The sequence below is a fragment of the Macaca nemestrina genome, chromosome 20 (genome assembly GCF_043159975.1).
Source record: "Macaca nemestrina isolate mMacNem1 chromosome 20, mMacNem.hap1, whole genome shotgun sequence".
NCBI classification, from domain to species: Eukaryota; Metazoa; Chordata; class Mammalia; order Primates; family Cercopithecidae; genus Macaca; species Macaca nemestrina.
This window is the reverse complement of record NC_092144.1, coordinates 46,279,041-46,297,181: the sequence shown is the minus strand read 5'-3', so window position 1 is coordinate 46,297,181 and position 18,141 is coordinate 46,279,041. Positions and strand designations below refer to the sequence as shown.

The following is an 18,141-nucleotide window of genomic DNA, read 5'->3' as shown; positions in this document are numbered from 1 at the left end:
TGACCTCGTGATCCGCCCGTCTCGGCCTCCCAAAGTGCTGGGATTACAGGCTTGAGCCACCGCGCCCGGCCATAAAAGCAGTTTTAAAAAGACAGTTACAGGCCAGGCGCGGTGGCTTATGCCTGTAATCCCAGCACTTTGGGAGGCCAAAGTGGGCGGATCACCTGAGGTCGGGAGTTTGAGACCAGCCTGACCAACATGGAGAAACCCCGTCTCTACTAAAAAATACAAAATTAGCTGGGCGTGGTGGCACATGCCTGTAATCTCAGCTACTTGGGAGGCTGAGGCAGGAGAATCACTTCAACCCGGGAGGCGGAGGTTGAGGTGAGCCGAGATTGCACCATTGCACTCCAGCCTGGGCACCAAGAGCGAAAAAAAAAAAATACAGTTACAATATAGTATGATAAGGACTATAAGAGATACAGTAATTGAGACCAAGAGCAATCACAAGACTGACGCAGGCTTCATAGATGCTGGTTCTTGACCTAGGTTCCGTAGAACCTAGAGAAAGGGGTGGCAATGGATAAAAGCCCTTCTTGTGTTTCTTGTACAATGGAGGCATGAGATAGACTGTGCATTCTGGGAACTGCTAGTAGTTTAACATCACTAGGGTAAAGTCAGAAGGGAGTGGAGAGATGAGGCTGAAAAGAAGGATCAGATCCTGAGACATTTAGACTTGTTCTCACAGATGAAAAGAATTAACTGAGGGGTTTTTAAGCAGGATATGTTGCCTCCCATTAAAAGAATCTTGTTATAGGAAGTAAGAAAATAGTGACTTACTTAGGTTGAGGGGTGTGGGGAAAGTTTCACGTAACATGTAGAAAATTAACTGGGACTTAGAAAAGGAACAGAATTCCAACCAGCAGAAAACAGATTGAACAGCACTCCAAATAGAGAGAGCAGAAGATGGAGACCAATTGCATCCTGTGTTTCTGAGGAGCAGAAAGTTAACTGAGATAGCTGATGAGGGGTTCTGAGGGAGGAGTAGAGAGAAGTGATGTTGGAGAACTCCATAGGAGTCAGGACAGGAAATGTTTTGAATGGCAGGTTATACCTGCCAGGACTAAACACATCATCTTTGCTCACAACTTTACTCCAATGCTAGGCTTTGTGCTCTGCTAAATACAGAATGTGCTTTTTAATAAACACACAATGAATGTGAAAGAGCTGGAGATTTATCCTGAAAGTAACAGGCATTCACTGAACAAAATTTAAAAGGTGACATCACTGGACTATCTTAGTGGCAAAGAGTAAAAGTGGAGCCAGGGAGCCCAATTAGTTCAATGTAGCATCTACTCCCACAAGGCAAAAGACAGTGGAGTGAGGCCCTAGTGCATAAGCTCACAGAACAGGAAAAGAAAAGAAGCAATGACACTGGGCACTTCACTGGATGTTGGGGAGACCAGAAGGTAGGAGCTAGGGGACCCCAGGTCGCCAGTGTAAGTGCAGGTGAATTTCCAGTATCATCACATTCCCCAAACTGAAATTATGAGGAAGTCCATGGTCACAGAGCTAGCAAATGGCAGAAATGGGCTAAGATTCTACCCTTTCATCACAGTGCACAGCCTCCCATTAGCAGGGACAAAGGGCAATGAATATTTTCAGGAGAGAAGACACAGGGAGAAATAGACAGTGAAGGGTTGAAGGGCAAGGGGAACTGAAGCCTCCTTCCCGCCAGTGTGCAGGAAATGGATGGGGAGGGGTGGTGATCTTCTGATAATCTTAGGAAGATTTTGGCCTCTACAGGAATGGGAAGAGAAACTCAACAAATTCTTACAGAATTCTGAAGAAAAGTTAAAGAGAAAGAGACAGATTAATTCAGAATAGAAAATATGTTTCTTTTTTTTTTTTTTTTTTTTTTTGAGACGGAGTCTCGCTCTGTCCCCCAGGCTGGAGTGCAGTGGCCGGATCTCAGCTCACTGCAAGCTCTGCCTCCTGGGTTCACGCCATTCTCCTGCCTCAGCCTCCCGAGTAGCTGGGACTACAGGCGCCCGCCACCTCGCCCGGCTAGTTTTTTGTATTTTTTTTTTTTAGTAGAGACGGGGTTTCACCGTGTTAGCCAGGATGGTCTCGATCTCCTGACCTCGTGATCCGCCCGTCTCGGCCTCCCAAAGTGCTGGGATTACAGGCTTGAGCCACCGCGCCCGGCCGAAAATATGTTTCTTTAATCTTAGAGTGAAAGTAATTCTTGATGACTGGCCAGAATTAATGAAGTAAGTGCTACATCCAGACATATCCGGAAAAAAAAAAAAAAAAAAAAAAACCCTTAAATTTCACATCCTACAAATACCATGCCACTCTTTAAAATATGTTACTTCAAAGTCGCATAAAAAATCTAAATAAAGAGCGCGACGCGGGGCCGGCGGCGAAGGTCCAGGGTGGAATCGACTTCGCTGCGGCTGCCGACGACCCCCACCTGGCCGGCCGCCTCCGCAGACCCACCTTGGCCGCGCGGCAGGGGGCGCGCAGAGCCCCGAGGGAGCGAGTCCCCGTGCGTGGCGGCTAGGCGGCTTTCCTCCTTGAGAGGTCCGGCTCCCGGCTCTCCGGACCCGCCTGGCGTAGACAGCGGCTCCCACGAATGGCTTCGGTGGGCAGCGGCATGGAGGAGGTGCGCCTGTCGGTACTGACCCCCTTGAAGCTGGTTGGGCTGGTGTGCATCTTTCTGGCGCTGTGTCTGGACCTGGGGGCGGTGCTGAGCCCGGCTTGGGTCACAGCTGACCACCAGTACTACCGTGTGTGGGAGTCCTGCCGGAAACCCGCCAGCTTGGACATCTGGCACTGCGAGTCCATGCTCAGCAGCGATTGGCAGATTGCTACTCTGGCTTTACTCCTGGGCGGTGCTGCCATCATTCTCATTGCATTCCTGGTGGGTTTGATTTCTATCTGCGTGGGGTCTTGAAGGCGCGTTTCTATAGACCTGTTGCAGTCATGCTTTTTGCAGCAGTTGTTTTACAGGTTTGCAGCCTGGTCCTTTACCCAATCAAGTTCATTGAAACTGTGAGCTTGAAAATGTACCATGAGTTCAACTGGGGTTATGGCCTGGCCTGGGGTGCAACTATATTTTCGTTTGGGGGTGCCATCCTTTATTGCCTGAACCCTAAGAACTATGAAGACTACTACTAGAACCAATAGTCTCAAAGTAAAAATAACCACCACCATCCAACAAAAGGATTACGTCTGCATCTTTTCTAACTTTCTATTTTCTAAAACACTTGTGGAGCATCAAGCAGTTTGCTCAGTTGATTTAATCTTTTTTGCCTTTTGGCTGTCAACATCATAACCAGCTTTTACATCCATTTTAGAAATCTGCACAAACTAAGAGAGCTGATTAGACAGGCAAATGCTGCAAACTTCCAATATGTTCATATCGTTTTTCTTGACAAATGAAGGGTCTGTATGACAGCAACTATTGTGAGAAACTAGTTGGAATGAGATTTGCCTCAGTCTCCTAGTGCCTGCAGGGGAGCAGTTGGCATAAGCAACATTTAGAAGTTCCTTTGTGCTGACAAGGATTCCACTGTTAGAGCCCTTACTGCCTGCTTATCCTACCCAATGACTACATTGGCTGTTGGTTGTTTGCTTGAATGAGCCCTTGAAAAATGAACTGCCCTTCAGCATCTAATGGGAGTTTGTGAATGTAACTGGTTAATGGTACACATTCCACCTTCAAGAATACTTCTTTTTAATGGGAGGTTATGCTTTGGCAATCAGCATCTCCCTGGGAGGAGAGTCAAGACTTGGAGACATGTGCTTCTCATTATGTGGTTAGAAATTGGTGCCTCAGCCCTACCTAGACTGGGGAAAAATTGAAGATCTCTGTTTTTCCTGGGGCAAACAGAAAGAAATCTGCATGAGTTGCTTTTGTACCCTTTAAATCATTTGCCAAACATTGCAGCAAACAAGTGTGCATATGTAACAAGCTTCCACGTTTTTATAGAAGGTGAGCCATTAGTATAAATGGTAATTAGTTGTTCCTTAACCCTCCACATACATTGCCTATTACACATAAAATTAATATTTACTCTAGTGAAGTGGTTTGAACACTAACCTTGTATGCATTGTTAAGAGGCTTAGACTGTTCATACTTATTTACCATACAAAAGTATGGTACCTTAAAGCTTTTGCTCTATGTTCTTTACTGTTTCACTGGAAAGTGTTAATAGAGTTGCCTAAGAATAAAAATTGAAATGGTGTTAATCTGAAAATTAATGATTCTCTGTAAGCACTGTAGTTGAAAGAAGAATAGCAATTAGGATGATCATTTTGTGTAAAATTCGTTAAAATAGAAGGCTATTTTTTTTTGCAAGTATTTTAAATGTCTTCATTTTTTAAAAAAAGGAATAGCGATAGATTTATATAAATATCTAAATGTCTCAGTAGAGGAGTAGAATTCATCTGGTTATCACCTGGTCCTCTGAAGTTAATTGATGGGCTAACCGATTTGTGCACACACTTAGGGTGGATTTATGTTAAGGGAATTACTTACTGACTGTTCAATGGAAGGAAGTATTAATAATAGGGAATAAGTGTGCAACTAATCTCATGCTGCAAACTTGTGTTAATTCTGTTTCATATACAAATTTGGATAGCTTAATTATAAACATATTTTTATATCAAATATACAGGTCTAATATAAAAGTTATAAATAATTATTTTTGTTAACAAAGACACTAAAACAGTATGTTCTGGTTTTGGCCCTCTTGCAGAAAGAAACATTAGAAAAATTACTTAAAAAGTAGCTATGTGTTACTGTATTGCAAAATCTGTTAAGAGCAGGACCACATCGATAGTATTTAATAATTTGTTTTACCTCCCAAAGCACAGTTCTACTTTCAGCTAGTCTTAAGAATGGTTGCCAAAAACAACAGCCAAAAAAAAAAACAAAAAAAACCTACTTTATTATCCAAATGCTAAAAAACACACTTATGACTTTTCTATAAAATCACAAATATGAAGTACCAGGTTTAGTCTTACTTTAGCAATGATAGACAAAAGCGAATAAATACATCATAGACAGAAACCTTTATAAAAATATACGATTCTGTAAAGAATCATTAGAAATTATGAGTGGAAATTTTCCAGAAAGATAATATTATAGAGTCTTTTGAAGCAAGTTTTTGAGAAATAGTAAAATGTGGGGCAGACTGTCTTGCAGTTAATTGCATATTGTCAGAGCAGCATGAGAAATACAATATTTGGATAGGGATTTCAGCAACTAAACATTCTCTGTTCTGAGATCTCTTTATTCCTGAATAATGAAAGAATAGTAGTTTGGTGCTGACACTAATGAGTCACTTCTCTTGGTCCTACTAGAGGATGCAGTGTCCTGTTAAACCAGTATCACATCTTATTTATTTATTTATTTATTTATTTTTTGAGACGGAGTCTCGCTCTGTCCCCCTGGTTGGAGTGCAGTGGCGCGATCTCCGCTCACGGCAAGCTCCGCCTCCCGGGTTCCCGCCATTCTCCTGCCTCAGCCTCCTGAGTAGCTGGGACTACAGGTGCCCGCCACCGCGCCCGGCTAATTTTTTTTTTTTTTTGTATTTCTAGTAGAGACGGGGTTTCACCGTGGTCTCGATCTCCTGACCTTGTGATCCGCCCGCCTCAGCCTCCCAAAGTGCTGGGATTACAGGTGTGAGCCACCGCGCCCGGCTAAACCAGTATCACATCTTGAGTCTTATCAAGTTTTCATTCTCTGTCAATATGACAAGCTCAAAGTGACAGGATATGTTATAGGTTGAGGCACACATATTTGCAGTTTACTGAAAACTAGATTTCTTATGTGACTTTTTTCCCTTCCCAGCAAAGAGCCCTATGCTATATTTCTACCATCACTGATATTTGGAAGTGTTTCATTACTAACAATCTCAGTACAACATGAAAATTGTTGCTTCTCATCTGAATTACAATTTTGTCTATCAGAATAAACACAAGTGAAATTTTCACCTACATTAACATTATGTCTTTGCAGCTTTAGGTTTGTTTGATGTGTTCTTAAGCAGAATTGTTAGCCACAAACCCACTGTTAGATATCTATGGATATAGAGCTATATCTATAGATATAGGTATACACACACATATATACTCACACATATAGCATAAAATACTCAGCAGGGCTAGTTATTCCAATTTCTTGCACAATTATTTAGCTTTTTGTAAGTTCAACATGTAAATTTTAAAGACATAAATATAGAGAGACTTATGTGTGTGAATATAAATGATATATATGGATTAGCATGTACCTGTATATTACTAAACATGCAATGAACTGACTGGTAAGTGACGTCTAATTGCATGGCTAGCAATGTAATTTATTCAGACTGTATTTTTGTACAGAGCAGCGCACTCTAACCTATGCCTCTGTGTCCTCTTTAATGCCTAAAACTGTGCCTAGAAATTTCATCTGTCTTAAAAAATAAAATATACAGCCGGGCACGGTGGCTCAAGCCTGTAATCCCAGCACTTTGGGAGGCTGAGACGGGCGGATCACAAGGTCAGGAGATCGAGACCATCCTGGCTAACACGGTGAAACCCCGTCTCTACTAAAAAATACAAAAAACTAGCCGGGCGAGGTGGTGGGCGCCTGTGGTCCCAGCTACTCCGGAGGCTGAGGCAGGAGAATGGCGTAAACCCGGGAGGCAGAGCTTGCAGTGAGCTGAGATCCGGCCACTGCACTCCAGCCTGGGCGACAGAGCCAGACTCAGTCTCAAAAAAATAAAAAATAAAAAATAAATAAATAAATAAATAAATAAATAAAATAAAATATACTTCATGCTGTTTATGCAAAAAAAAAAAAAAAAAAAAAAATCTAAACACTCCAAATTTGGAATTTTATAGCCAACATTCTCTGGTCAGATTATCACAGGAGATACCTTGAAGACTAGATTGTTTGGATAAAAGACAAAGTATTTTAGGAAAATATAAAAGTAACTATTCTTTTTTTTTTTTTTTTTTTTTTGCGACGGAGTCTCTCGCTCTGTTGCCCAAGCTGGAGTGCAGTGGCCGGATCTCAGCTCACTGCAAGCTCCGCCTCCTGGGTTTACGCCATTCTCCTGCCTCAGCCTCCTGAGTAACTGAGACTACAGGCGCCCGCCACCTCGCCCAGCTAATTTTTTGTATTTTTTAGTAGAGATGGGGTTTCACCGTATTAGCCAGGATGGTCTCGATCTCCTGACCTCGTGATCCACCCGTCTCGGCCTCCCAAAGTGTTGGGATTACTGGCTTGAGCCACCGTGCCTGGCCAAAAAGTAACTATTCTATTTTTGTGTTAAGACAGACCATCCGGCATAGCATAAAGGGAAAAAAATTTAAGAAAAGAGTTGATTTATCTGAATACATTTCTGAAAACTAGATGAATCTAAAAGCACACAAAATAGATTAACTGTGAAAAAATATTTCTAAAACAACTTATAAATGACAAAAAGAAAATATGCTGAACATATGAAATGCTTAAAATAAATTTAAAAAGATAGCATTCTTTGACAAGTGGGCAAAGGAAGTCAGTAGGTGATTTCGAAATCCCAGCTCTACCATTTTTTTTTTTTTTTTTTTTGACGGAGTTTTGCTCTTGTTGCCCAGGCTGGAGTGCAATGGCACAATCTTGGCTCACCGCAACCTCCACCTCCCAGGTTCAACCGATTCTCCTGCCTCAGCCTCTGGAGTAGCTGGGATTACAGGCATACACCACCACTAATTTTGTATTTTTAGTAGAGATGGGGTTTCTCCATGTTGGTCAGGCTGATCTTGAACTCCCGACCTCAGGTGATCCACCTGCCTTGGCCTCCCAAAGTGCTGGGATTACAGGCATGAGCCACTGCGCCTGGCCAGCTCTACCATTTTTAACTGTGTAACTTTGAGGCGAGTGACCTGATTTCCTCAGTAGTCAACTTAGAATAATACTCTATTTCATCGAGTCTGAGATGTCACTGATTACAAGGCCCTTATAACTTTATATACTAGGAAAGAAAAAAAAATGCCATCAGTGAAACTATGACTTGCCAAGAATTTTTGTAAAGCCCATTTTGATTTCAGAGAGGTTAAAATGTGGAAAAAAGTGCATCAGAGAATTAATGAAATATAGTCATACCTGTCTAATAGGGTTGTTACATGGATTAAACAAGATCACATCTGTAAAGAACGTCCAACTATAAGTGGCTCAAAGTGCATGCTCAATAAGTTAGCTACTTCTATTAGTAGTATGAACCCACTCTGAAAAAAACAAAAAATCACATGACCACACATACAAGCAGACAAAATAATTTGAAAACATTAATAGTGACGATCTGGATGGTGGCACCATGGATAGGTGACTTAAACTTTCTTCGTGACTCCCTCAAGTTTTCGAACTTTTGCAAAAATTGTATATCACTTTAATCATAAGAGGGCATTCAGGTTATTTCTATCTTGAGGAAAAACTATCTGGAGATAAAGTGGACAGGTAGGCATTCCAGGCTATAAGAAATTGAGGCCAGGCATGGTGGCTTACGCGTGTAATTCCAGCACTTTGGGAGGCCGAGGCGGGGAAATCACAAGGTCAGGAGTAGGAGACCAGCCTGACCAACATGGTGAAACCCCCGTCTCTACTAAAAATACAAAAATTAGCTGGGCATGGTGATGCATGCCTGTAGTCCCAGCTACTCAGGAGGCTGAGGCAGAAGAATTGCTTGAACCAGGGAGGCGGGGGTTGTAGTGAGCGCAGAGCATACCACTGCACTCCAGCCTGGGCGAGAGAACAAGACTCTGTCTCAAAAAAAAAAAAAAAAAAAAAAAAGGCTTGGCGCGGTGTCTCATGCCTGTAATCCTAACACTTTGGGAGGCCAAGGCAGGCAGATCACGAAGTCAAGAGATTGAGACTATCCTGGCCAACATGGTGAAACCCTGTCTCTACTAAAAATACAAAAATTAGCTGGGTGTTGTGGCGTGTGCCTATAGTTCCAGCTACTCGGAAGGCTGAGGCAGAAGAATCGCTTGAACCTGGGAGGCGGAGGTTGCAGTGAGCTGAGATAGTGCCGCTGCACTCCTGCCTGGCGACAGAGCAAGATTCCGTTGGGAGGCCAAGGCGGGCGGATCACGAGGTGAGGAGATTGAGACCATCCTGGCCAACACAGCGAAACCCCGTCTCCACTAAAAATACAAAAAATTAGCCAGGCGTGGTGGCATGCACCTGTAATCCCAGCTACTCAGGAGGCTGAGGCAGGAGAATCGCTTGAACCCAGGAGGCGGAGGTTGCAGTGAGCCGAGATTGCACCATTGCACTCCAGCCTAGGCGACAGAGGAGACTCGATCTTAAAAAAAAAAAAGAAAAAGAAAGAAAGAAATCGATAAGCAGGCCAGGCAAGATGGCTCTCACCTGTAATCCCAGCACTTTGGGAGGCCGAGGCGGGTGGATTACCTGAGCTAAGGAGTTCGAGATCAGCCTGGGCAATATGGCGAAACCCCATCTCTACTAAAAATACAAAAATCAGCTGGGCGTGGTGGCATGTGCCTGTAATCTCAGCAACTCGGGAGGCTGAGGCAGGAGAATCACTTCAACCCAGGAGGCGGAAGTCGCAGTGAGCCGAGATCACGCCACTGCACTCCAGCCTAGGCAACAGAACGAGACTCTGTCTCAAAAAAAAAAAAAAAAAAAAAAAAAAGATAAGCAAAGCCTATTGCATATTGCATATGACCATGGAGGGGATAATGTAGAAATTAGTGAGACTGAAAAAGCTAATTCTGTTCTTCAATTTCCCTGCCAAATCACTGAGGCATGTTCTCTGTCAACACTGTTGTGAGCATGAATAAAATCCAGGGAAGTGGAAATTCTATATCAGATGAGACAATGTTTGCAAAATAGCCCTGGGCTGCTTTAGGAAAATGCTCCATAAATGCAGTTTCCTCCCCTCTTCCCCTTTCTTCAAATCATGAATGTAAATCTTTTAGATAAATTTCTGAAATAGGACACTGTCCTGAAAACCAATAAGTCCTTTCCAAGAAGAAAATGTCAAATGCAACTTACCTCTGCCATCACTTCAGATGCACGGCAGTTCTCTCCTCTTCTGGATTCCTAAAGAAAGATGTGGGAAAACATTAAGAAGCCGTAAGACAACAATCCCTCCCTGAACCTCTCGGGAGGCCAAACTCCTACCCCACCCCAGGCACTGAAAGGGAGACCAAAGAAGCTGCAACCCCACCGCCCTCTGTCATCCTCACAATGAAGTGCAGGTGACCTTAGCGGCCCAGACAGGAGTCCTGGGAGGGCCCCCCTAGACCGTAGCCTTCTTCCTCCCTAAGAGACTAACTTGGGAAACTTTCAGGCCTAGCGTCTTACACTGAACCCAAAAGTGTGTGGCGCCAAGACACAGCTTAAGTGGACCCACCTGTCAGGGTCTCAAACTCCTGTCCTTTAGGCTGGGGTCACCTTTATGGGCCTAGATCCCTGGTGGCTACTGGGTGAAAGAACAGAGAAGTGGATATAGCAGGAACTCCCTAACCCCAAACCCTAGAACCATTTCCACCCTCAACACACACTAGAGATAGACCCGCTGGCGGGAAGGCCATTCACAGAGATTGACTACCTACTTAGCAGTTGCAGTTGGAGTTTGGGTAGAAGGCCAGGACCCATCCACTGGGCCGACCCCGCCCAGCATATCCCCAGAATGTATAGCGAGGGTGTCCCGCCCCCTCCCAGGCCTCCCAAAGATGGGGTCGACAACCCGGCACCATGGGGCTCGCCCGCGCACACGCTCACACTTACATGCTCAGCCACACAGAATCCCGTGCAGACAGGGCTCCCACCACAGCCCAGCGGGCACATCGAGCACAGATCGCCAAGCACCTGTCGCTGGGCGCACAATCCAGGTCCGGGGAGAACTGCAGTCTTTTAGTCCAGCCAAGAGGACGCAGGGCCGCGATACCCCAGACCTCCTAACATTCCCAGCCCGCTCCTGCGCCAGCCTCACACCACACTCACTCCTTGCAGTCGCGCGGCCCCACACTGCCCTCTCCCGACCTGGGGGCCAGTAGCCCTGACACTCTCCTCCCATCCCGACTGCACTGCCCCGACACTCCCTTCCTTCCCCATCGCACAGCCCTGAGCTCCCTTAGCGGTGAAGCCCGGGCATGCAGTCCGCACATCTCCGAGAGCCACATGACTTTTAAACTCCAGACAACCCCAGTCCCGCGCCGGGACGCCTCACCGCCCCCTTCGGCGTGCTAGCACTCAGCTCTGAACAAGTTCATCCCAACCCAAGGAGCTCCGCAGCCCGGGACGTTCCAGCCCTTTGCGTTCCAACCCCCTCCAGGTCACGCGGACTAGCCCCCTTCGGCCGGAAGTGGTTGGGCCGCGGGGCCCCCTGGGAAATGTAGTCCAGAGGTGGGTGCGCCACCAGGGGCCTGGACCGCACTACGGTCACTGGCACTCACCGTCATGTCCAGTTCCCCGCCTCCAGTGAAGCCAAGGCCAGACTGCCCAGCCGCGCCAGAGCACCCTCCAAGGACCTGGGCAAATACACAGGCCCAGGCAGCAATAGGTGGCCGCTGACGGCTAGAAAAAGGCTGTGGGGCCGTGGAGGCTTCAGAAAAATGTAGCCGCAAACGCGGGAAGGGGCGGCCCGGCCCGCCGCTAGGGCTTCCAGAGTCGGCGAAGTTAACCCGGCTGCAGCCGCCCTTGCCCCAAACGGAGGGTCAGGGAGTGGGGTTTGTGTGTGTGCCCAGAGGCCTCTCAGAAGTGCAGTGAAAAGCCAGGGAGCAGACCACCCAGGGTTCCCTCCACAGGGAGCCGCGCTTTGGGGTGGATCAGAAGAGGGCGACTCCTGGCCATGCCACGAATTAGGAGTCGGCCCGGGCCTGGGGCTTCCATGACCTGGGTCACAATCCCGATAAAGACGGGTGGCTAAGTTTGGGCTGGGAATTCATTCCCCAGCCCAGGTCTTCTGGCATCTCAGCATTTAAGTCACTAATGTCTGCTCGGGCCGGGCCACAGGCTGGCCTGGAGGGCGTCAGGGAAACGACCTGGCCTAGCGGTTTGGGGATGTGGCCTAGGAAAGACTGAAGCGGGGCAGTCACAGGCTCAGGATGCCGAAGGGACTGGAGGAGGATGAGGGATACTTGGGTCTGCAGTGGAAATAAAAGAAAACCAATGTAATGGGCTGCAACGTCATTATTTTAGGATTAAGTTGCAGATGAATATTTAATGACAGAAGTACGTTCGAGAAATACTTTAGGACGTGGAAAAGTGTAACTAAAATAAACCATGTATACTATATTTTAAAATGTTACAGGCCTGGCGCGGTGGCTCATGCCTGTAATCCCAGCACTTTGGGAGGCCGAGGAGGGTGGATCACAAGGTCAAGAGATCGAGAGCATCCTGGCCAACATGGTGAAACCCTGTCTCTACTAAAAATACAAAAATTAGCCGGGTGTGGTGGCATGTACCTGTAGTCTCAGCTACTCAGGAGGCTGAAGCAGGAGAATAGCTTGAACCTGGGAGGCGGAGGTTGCAGTGAGCCGAGACTGTGCCACCGCACTCCAGCCTGGCGACAGAACGAGACTTAGTCTCAAAAAAAAAAAAGAGTTATAAATAGGTTGGGCGCAGTGGTTCACGCCTGTAATCCCAGCACTTTGGGACGCCAAGGCGGGCAGATCACGAGGTCAGGAGATTGAGACCATCCTGGCCAACATGGTGAAACCTCGTCTCTCCTAAAAATATGAAAATTAAACCAGCGTGGTGGCGCACACCTGTAGTCCCAACTACTGGGGAGGTGCATTCCAGCCTGGCAATAGAACGAGACTACATAGGCACTTGGGCAATAATAGCTGTAAAGTTAATTGTTAACAGTAGTTAATTTCTACGACGTGTAATTGTGACTTTTTTTCTTTTCAGTTAAAAAGTAGTCCCTTATATTTTTGGCCATTATAGTTTCTTTCTTGTGAAACATTACTTATAACATTTCATTAAAAAAAAATTCTTAAGGATTTCTAGTTTACAAACTAGAAAACAAAATACTGGACCAAAATTTAAAAATCCACAGTTTAGTACTAAAAGATAAACTAAACACAAGACTGATAAACAAGAGCAAAATAAAGCAAAAACATTAGAAATGCACAAAAAACAAAAAGCAAAACAAAACCAAAAAAAAACCATAGAGTTTAAAAGATTTTTTTTTTTTTTGGAGACGGAGTTTTGCTCTTGTTGCCCAGGCTGGGGCGCAGTGATGCCATCTCAGCTCACTGCAACCTCTGCCTCCCAGGTTCAAGTGATTCTCCTGCTTCAGCCTCCCAAGTAACTGGGATTACAGGTGCCTGCCACCACAACTGACTGATTTTTGTATTTTTAGTAGAGACGAGGTTTCATCATGTTGGCCAGGCTGGTGTCAAACTCTCGACCTCAGGTGATCTGCCCCCCTTGGCCTCCCAAAGTGCTGGGATTACAGGAGTGAGCCACCGTGCCCAGTCCCAACTTTAAAAGAATTTTGAGGCTGTTATGTACAACTCTATAACCATGGTAAAGGAAATTGTAGATTTTCTAATGAAATTTAAATCACTGATTTCTACTAAGAAGTAGAAAATCTGAACAGTATTTAAGATACTTTAAAGTATGTACAATTGAAAAGGTACCATACCTAGGTGGTTGTAGCTGAATTTTAGCTAATTTTTGAACTAATATTATTCTATTTATATCTAATTTACATATGCTATCCAATGAATTTTTGTCTAAGTGGCATAAAATTTATTAAAGACATGGCTGGGCATGGTGGCTCATGCCTGTAATCTCAGCAGTTTGGGAGACCGAGGTGGGAGGATCACTTGAGGCTCGGAGTTTCAGACCAGCCTGGACAACATGGCAAAACCCCCTTTCTACAAAAATTAGCTGGGTGTGGTGGTGCACACCTGTATTTCCGGCTACTGGGGAGGCTGAGGCTGGAGGATCACTTGAACCCAGAGGCAGAGGTTGCAGTGAGCCAAGATTGCGCCACTGCACTCCAGCCTGGGCAACAGAACGAGACTGTCTCAAAAAAAAAAAAAAAAAGAAAAAAAAGAAAAAGAAAAAGAAAAGAAAAGAAATAAAGACAGGCCAAAAGAAGAGTATTATCATTTGTGGTTACTGACACAAAAGTTTCAAATAAAAGGCTGATTTCAATAATGTATAAAATGTATACAGTATGTCAAAGGATTGAGAGGAAAAAGAAATTCACGAATGATGCCAATAAGATGAAGTGGTAGAATAATGATCCAAGATGTTCAAATCCTAATCCCCAGAACCTGTGAATATATCTAACATGGCAAAAGAGGCTCTGCAGCAGATATGCTTCAACTAAGAATCTTGTGATGGAGGCTGGGCATCGTGGCTCATGCCTGTAATCCCAGCACTTTGGGAGACCGAGGCGGGCAGATCATTTGAGGTCAAGAGTTTGAGATCAGCCTGGACAACATGGTGAAACCCAGTCTCTACTAAAAATACAAAAATTAGCCAGGCATGATGGTGCGTGCCTGTAGTCCCAGGTACTTGGGAGGCTGAGGCAGGAGAATCACTTGAACCTGGGAGACAGAAGTTGCAGTGAGCCAAGATCACGCCACTGCACTCCAGCCTGGGTGGCAGACTGAGACTTGATCTCAAAAAAAAAAAAAAAAAAAAAAAAAAAAAAGAATCTTGAGATGGAAAGATTATCCTGGACTACTGAACAGGCCGAACAAGGGTCCTTAACAGAGGAAGGCAGAAAGGTCAGAGTCAGAGAGGAAATCATGACAACAAAAAGGAGGATGTGCTTTGAAGACAGAGGAAGGGGCCATAAGCAAAAGAATGCAGGCAGCTTCTAGAAGTTGGAAAAGACAAGGAAATAGATTCTCTCCTAGAACCTAGAGAAAGAAAACGATTGGCCGGGCGCGGTGGCTCAAGCCTGTAATCCCAGCACTTTGGGAGGCCGAGACAGGTGGATCACGAGGTCAGGAGATGGAGACCATCCTGGCTAACACGGTGAAACCCCGTCTCTACTAAAAATACAAGAAAATTAGCCGGGTGAGGTGGCGGGCGCCTGTAGTCCCAGCTACTCGGGAGGCTGAGGCAGGAGAATGGTGTGAACCCGGGGGGGCGGAGCTTGCAGTGAGCCGAGATCGTGCCACTGCACTCCAGCCTGGGGCACAGAGCAAGACTCCGTCTCAAAAAAAAAAAAAAAAAAAAAAGAATACGGTTTTATGACACCTGGATTTTAGACCACAGGCCTCGTTTCTCACTTCTGACCTCAGTATCTGGATGAAGAAATCTTCCTTCAGCAGGAAGAGGTTGGAATGACCTGTCATTCATCAAAAAACCATATCCTTGATAAGTCTGTCCTTCCTTACTTGAGATATTTTCTTTCACTCTCTTCCAACTAGGATATAGAACTTTTGCATTCCTTCTCCCGAAGCTTCCTCTCTTATGGCAACGAATCAGAGAACTGGTTCTTTAGTTCTGTTCCAGTGGGGTCTTTGGGTACGTCCCCAATCACCTCAGTGCCTTCCCACTTTGTAGACACATTTATTTCATTGTTTATTTTGGAAAGTTTCAAATCTCCAGAAGCATTGAAAGAATACTACAAAGAACTCTTATTTGGGCCGGGCATGGTGGCTCACGCCTGTAATCCCAGCATTTTGGGAGGCCAAGGTGGGTGGATCAGGAGGTCAGGAGATCGAGACCATCTTGGCTAACACAGTGAAACCCCGTCTCTACTAAAAATACAAAAACTTAGATGGACATGGTGGCACGTGCCTGTAATCCCACCTACTCAGGAGGCTGAGGCAGGAGAATTGCTTGAACCCAGGAGGCGGAGGATGCAGTGAGCCGAGATCCTGCCACTGCACTCCAGCCTGGGTGACAGAGCAAGCCTCTGTCTCAAAAAAAAACAATAACAAAAAAACCTCTTATTTGTGCTTGTCCCCTAGATTCACAAGTTGTCAACAATTTGCCACTTTTGATTCTCTACCATTTGAAAATAAATTCAAGTATCATTATACTTCCGTACAAATTTTTTTTTTTTTTTTTTTTGAGGCAGGGTCTGGTTCTGTTGTCCAGGCTGGAGTGCAGTGGTGTGATCTCAGCTCACTGCAACCTCTGCCTCCTGGGTTCAAGCGATCCTTCCACCTCACCTCAATCAGTGTGCAGAGTAGCTGGAACTACAGGTGCATGTCACCACACCCAGCCACTGCGCTCAGCTGAGTGTATCTTCTAAGGGCGTTTTCCTACCATATATCACTAAACAGTGTGTTTCACACATATGTCACTAAACACAATATCATACACACCACACAACACAGTGTCTCACGCTGACATCCCATGCATATCTAACCACATCATGATCACACTCAAGGAAATTAACAATAATTCCACAATTCATCCATATTTAAATGTCCCCAAAATGTCTTGTATGTATTTTTCTTTAAGCAGGACACAATCCAGGTTATTGCATTACATTCTTCTCTTAAGAATCTAGTCTACTTGTTCTACCAAATGTCTCACATTCTGGGTTTGTTGAGTTTTTCCTCATGATAACATTTAGGTTAAACATATTTAGTAAGAATACTACATAGATGACTCCAGGATAACCACATAGATCACACAAATAGACACATGAAATTTGGTCATTTCACTATTAGCAATGCTAAATTTGATCACTTGGCTAAGGTGGTAATGGCCATGTCTCCATTGTTATTTTCCCCTTTTTAATTGGTAAGTAACCTGAGGGATGATAACTTCAGACCATATGAATCTCCTTTTTTCTAACAATCATATGTGTGTGTGTGTGTGTGTGTGTGTGTATATATATATATATATATTTTTTTTTTTTTTGAGACAGAGTCTCACTCTGTTGCCAAGCTGGAGTGCAGTGGCACGATCTTGGCTCACTGCAACCTCTGCCTCCTGGGTTCAAGCGATTCTTGTGCCTCCCAAGTAGCTGGGACTACAGGCACCTGCCACCACGCCCGGCTAATTTTTGTATTTTTAGTAGAGACGGGGTTTCACCATGGTGGCCAGGATGGTCTCCATCTACTGACCTCGTGATCCACCTGCCTTGGCCTCCCAAAGTGCTGGGATTACAGGCGTGAGTCACTGCACCTGGCCCATATGCATATTTAATATAAGGTATATGTTACATTTTCATGTAAATTAATATGTGTTACTCTTTCATATAAATTTGTATTTTTCTTTCATATAAATATGAATAATGAAATTACATTTTCTATGTGTACTTTCTACTATGTGTGGATATTATGGTGTACAGCTGACACACATATATACATATTATTCTTCAGTGTTGGATAATTGATCCATGTTATATGCTTTGTAGGACATCTTAGATATTTTATGGGATAATTTCAAATACAACCAATTTTTTATTTTGTTCCTGGGTTTTCAATTTAGCCCACAAGAAAATACAACACCACTGTTAACAGATATGCATTTTCATGTTGTTGAGATTCTCCATCATGCCCAGTGTTCCATTCCAAGCACTAATAGGGCAAAAACACCTGTCTTGGAGAGAAAGATGGGATTCTTTACTGTGGACATCATGATCTGCCATGGAGACAGGACCATTGTGGTGAAACAACTCATTATGCTTTTGCTTGATGGCAAACTGTCCTGCCTTATGAGACTTTAAGGAGTTGGGTATCATGGAAAGCTTGTGTGAAGGTCTTTATGAATGATGGTGGGCTATTGCCAGAAATAGATGAGAAACGTTTTGTATCAGCAGCCAGCTTCTGTAGTCAGTTTGTATCAGTCTGGATACAGTCAGGAAATAGAAACTTCAAAGAAATTTTCTTTTTTTTCTTTTTTTTTTTTTGAGACAGAGTGTTGCTCTGTCACCTAGGCTGGAGTACAGGGGTGCTATCTCAGCTCACTGTAATCTCTGCCTCTCAAGTTCAAGTGATTCTCGTGCCTCAGCCTCCCAAGTAGCTGGGATGACAGGCACGTGCCACCATGCCCAGCTAACTTTTATATTTTATTTTATTTTATTTTATTTTTTTAAATTTATTTATTATTATTATACTTTAAGTTGTAGGGTACATGTGCATAACGTGCAGGTTTGTTACATATGTATACTTGTGCCATGTTGGTGTGCTGCACCCATCAACTCGTCATTTACATCAGGTATAACTCCCAATGCAATCCCTCCCCCCTCCCCCCAA

At 44.6% G+C, this 18,141-nt stretch overlaps 1 protein-coding gene and 1 pseudogene across 5 annotated transcripts in view; one reads left to right on the top strand and one right to left on the bottom strand.

Moving 5' to 3' along the window:
- LOC105495445 (zinc finger protein 568-like) overlaps nucleotides 1–18,141 on the bottom strand; it is a 70,646-nt gene that overhangs the window by 22,941 nt on the left and 29,564 nt on the right. For 2 of the 5 annotated variants that reach the window (XM_071086487.1, XM_071086489.1), the window contains exon 2: nucleotides 9,998–10,045. In XM_071086487.1, coding sequence (XP_070942588.1) covers nucleotides 9,998–10,006 — 9 coding nt within the window. In that variant the 5' untranslated portion in view covers nucleotides 10,007–10,045. Of the gene's footprint in view, nucleotides 1–8,086; nucleotides 8,209–9,997; nucleotides 10,046–10,358; nucleotides 10,428–10,735; nucleotides 11,301–18,141 lie in introns of those variants that run through there. The other 3 variants (XM_071086488.1, XM_011765015.2, XM_071086490.1) reach the window with 3 other exon arrangements.
- LOC139360233 (transmembrane protein 47 pseudogene) lies at nucleotides 2,579–3,350 on the top strand (annotated as a pseudogene).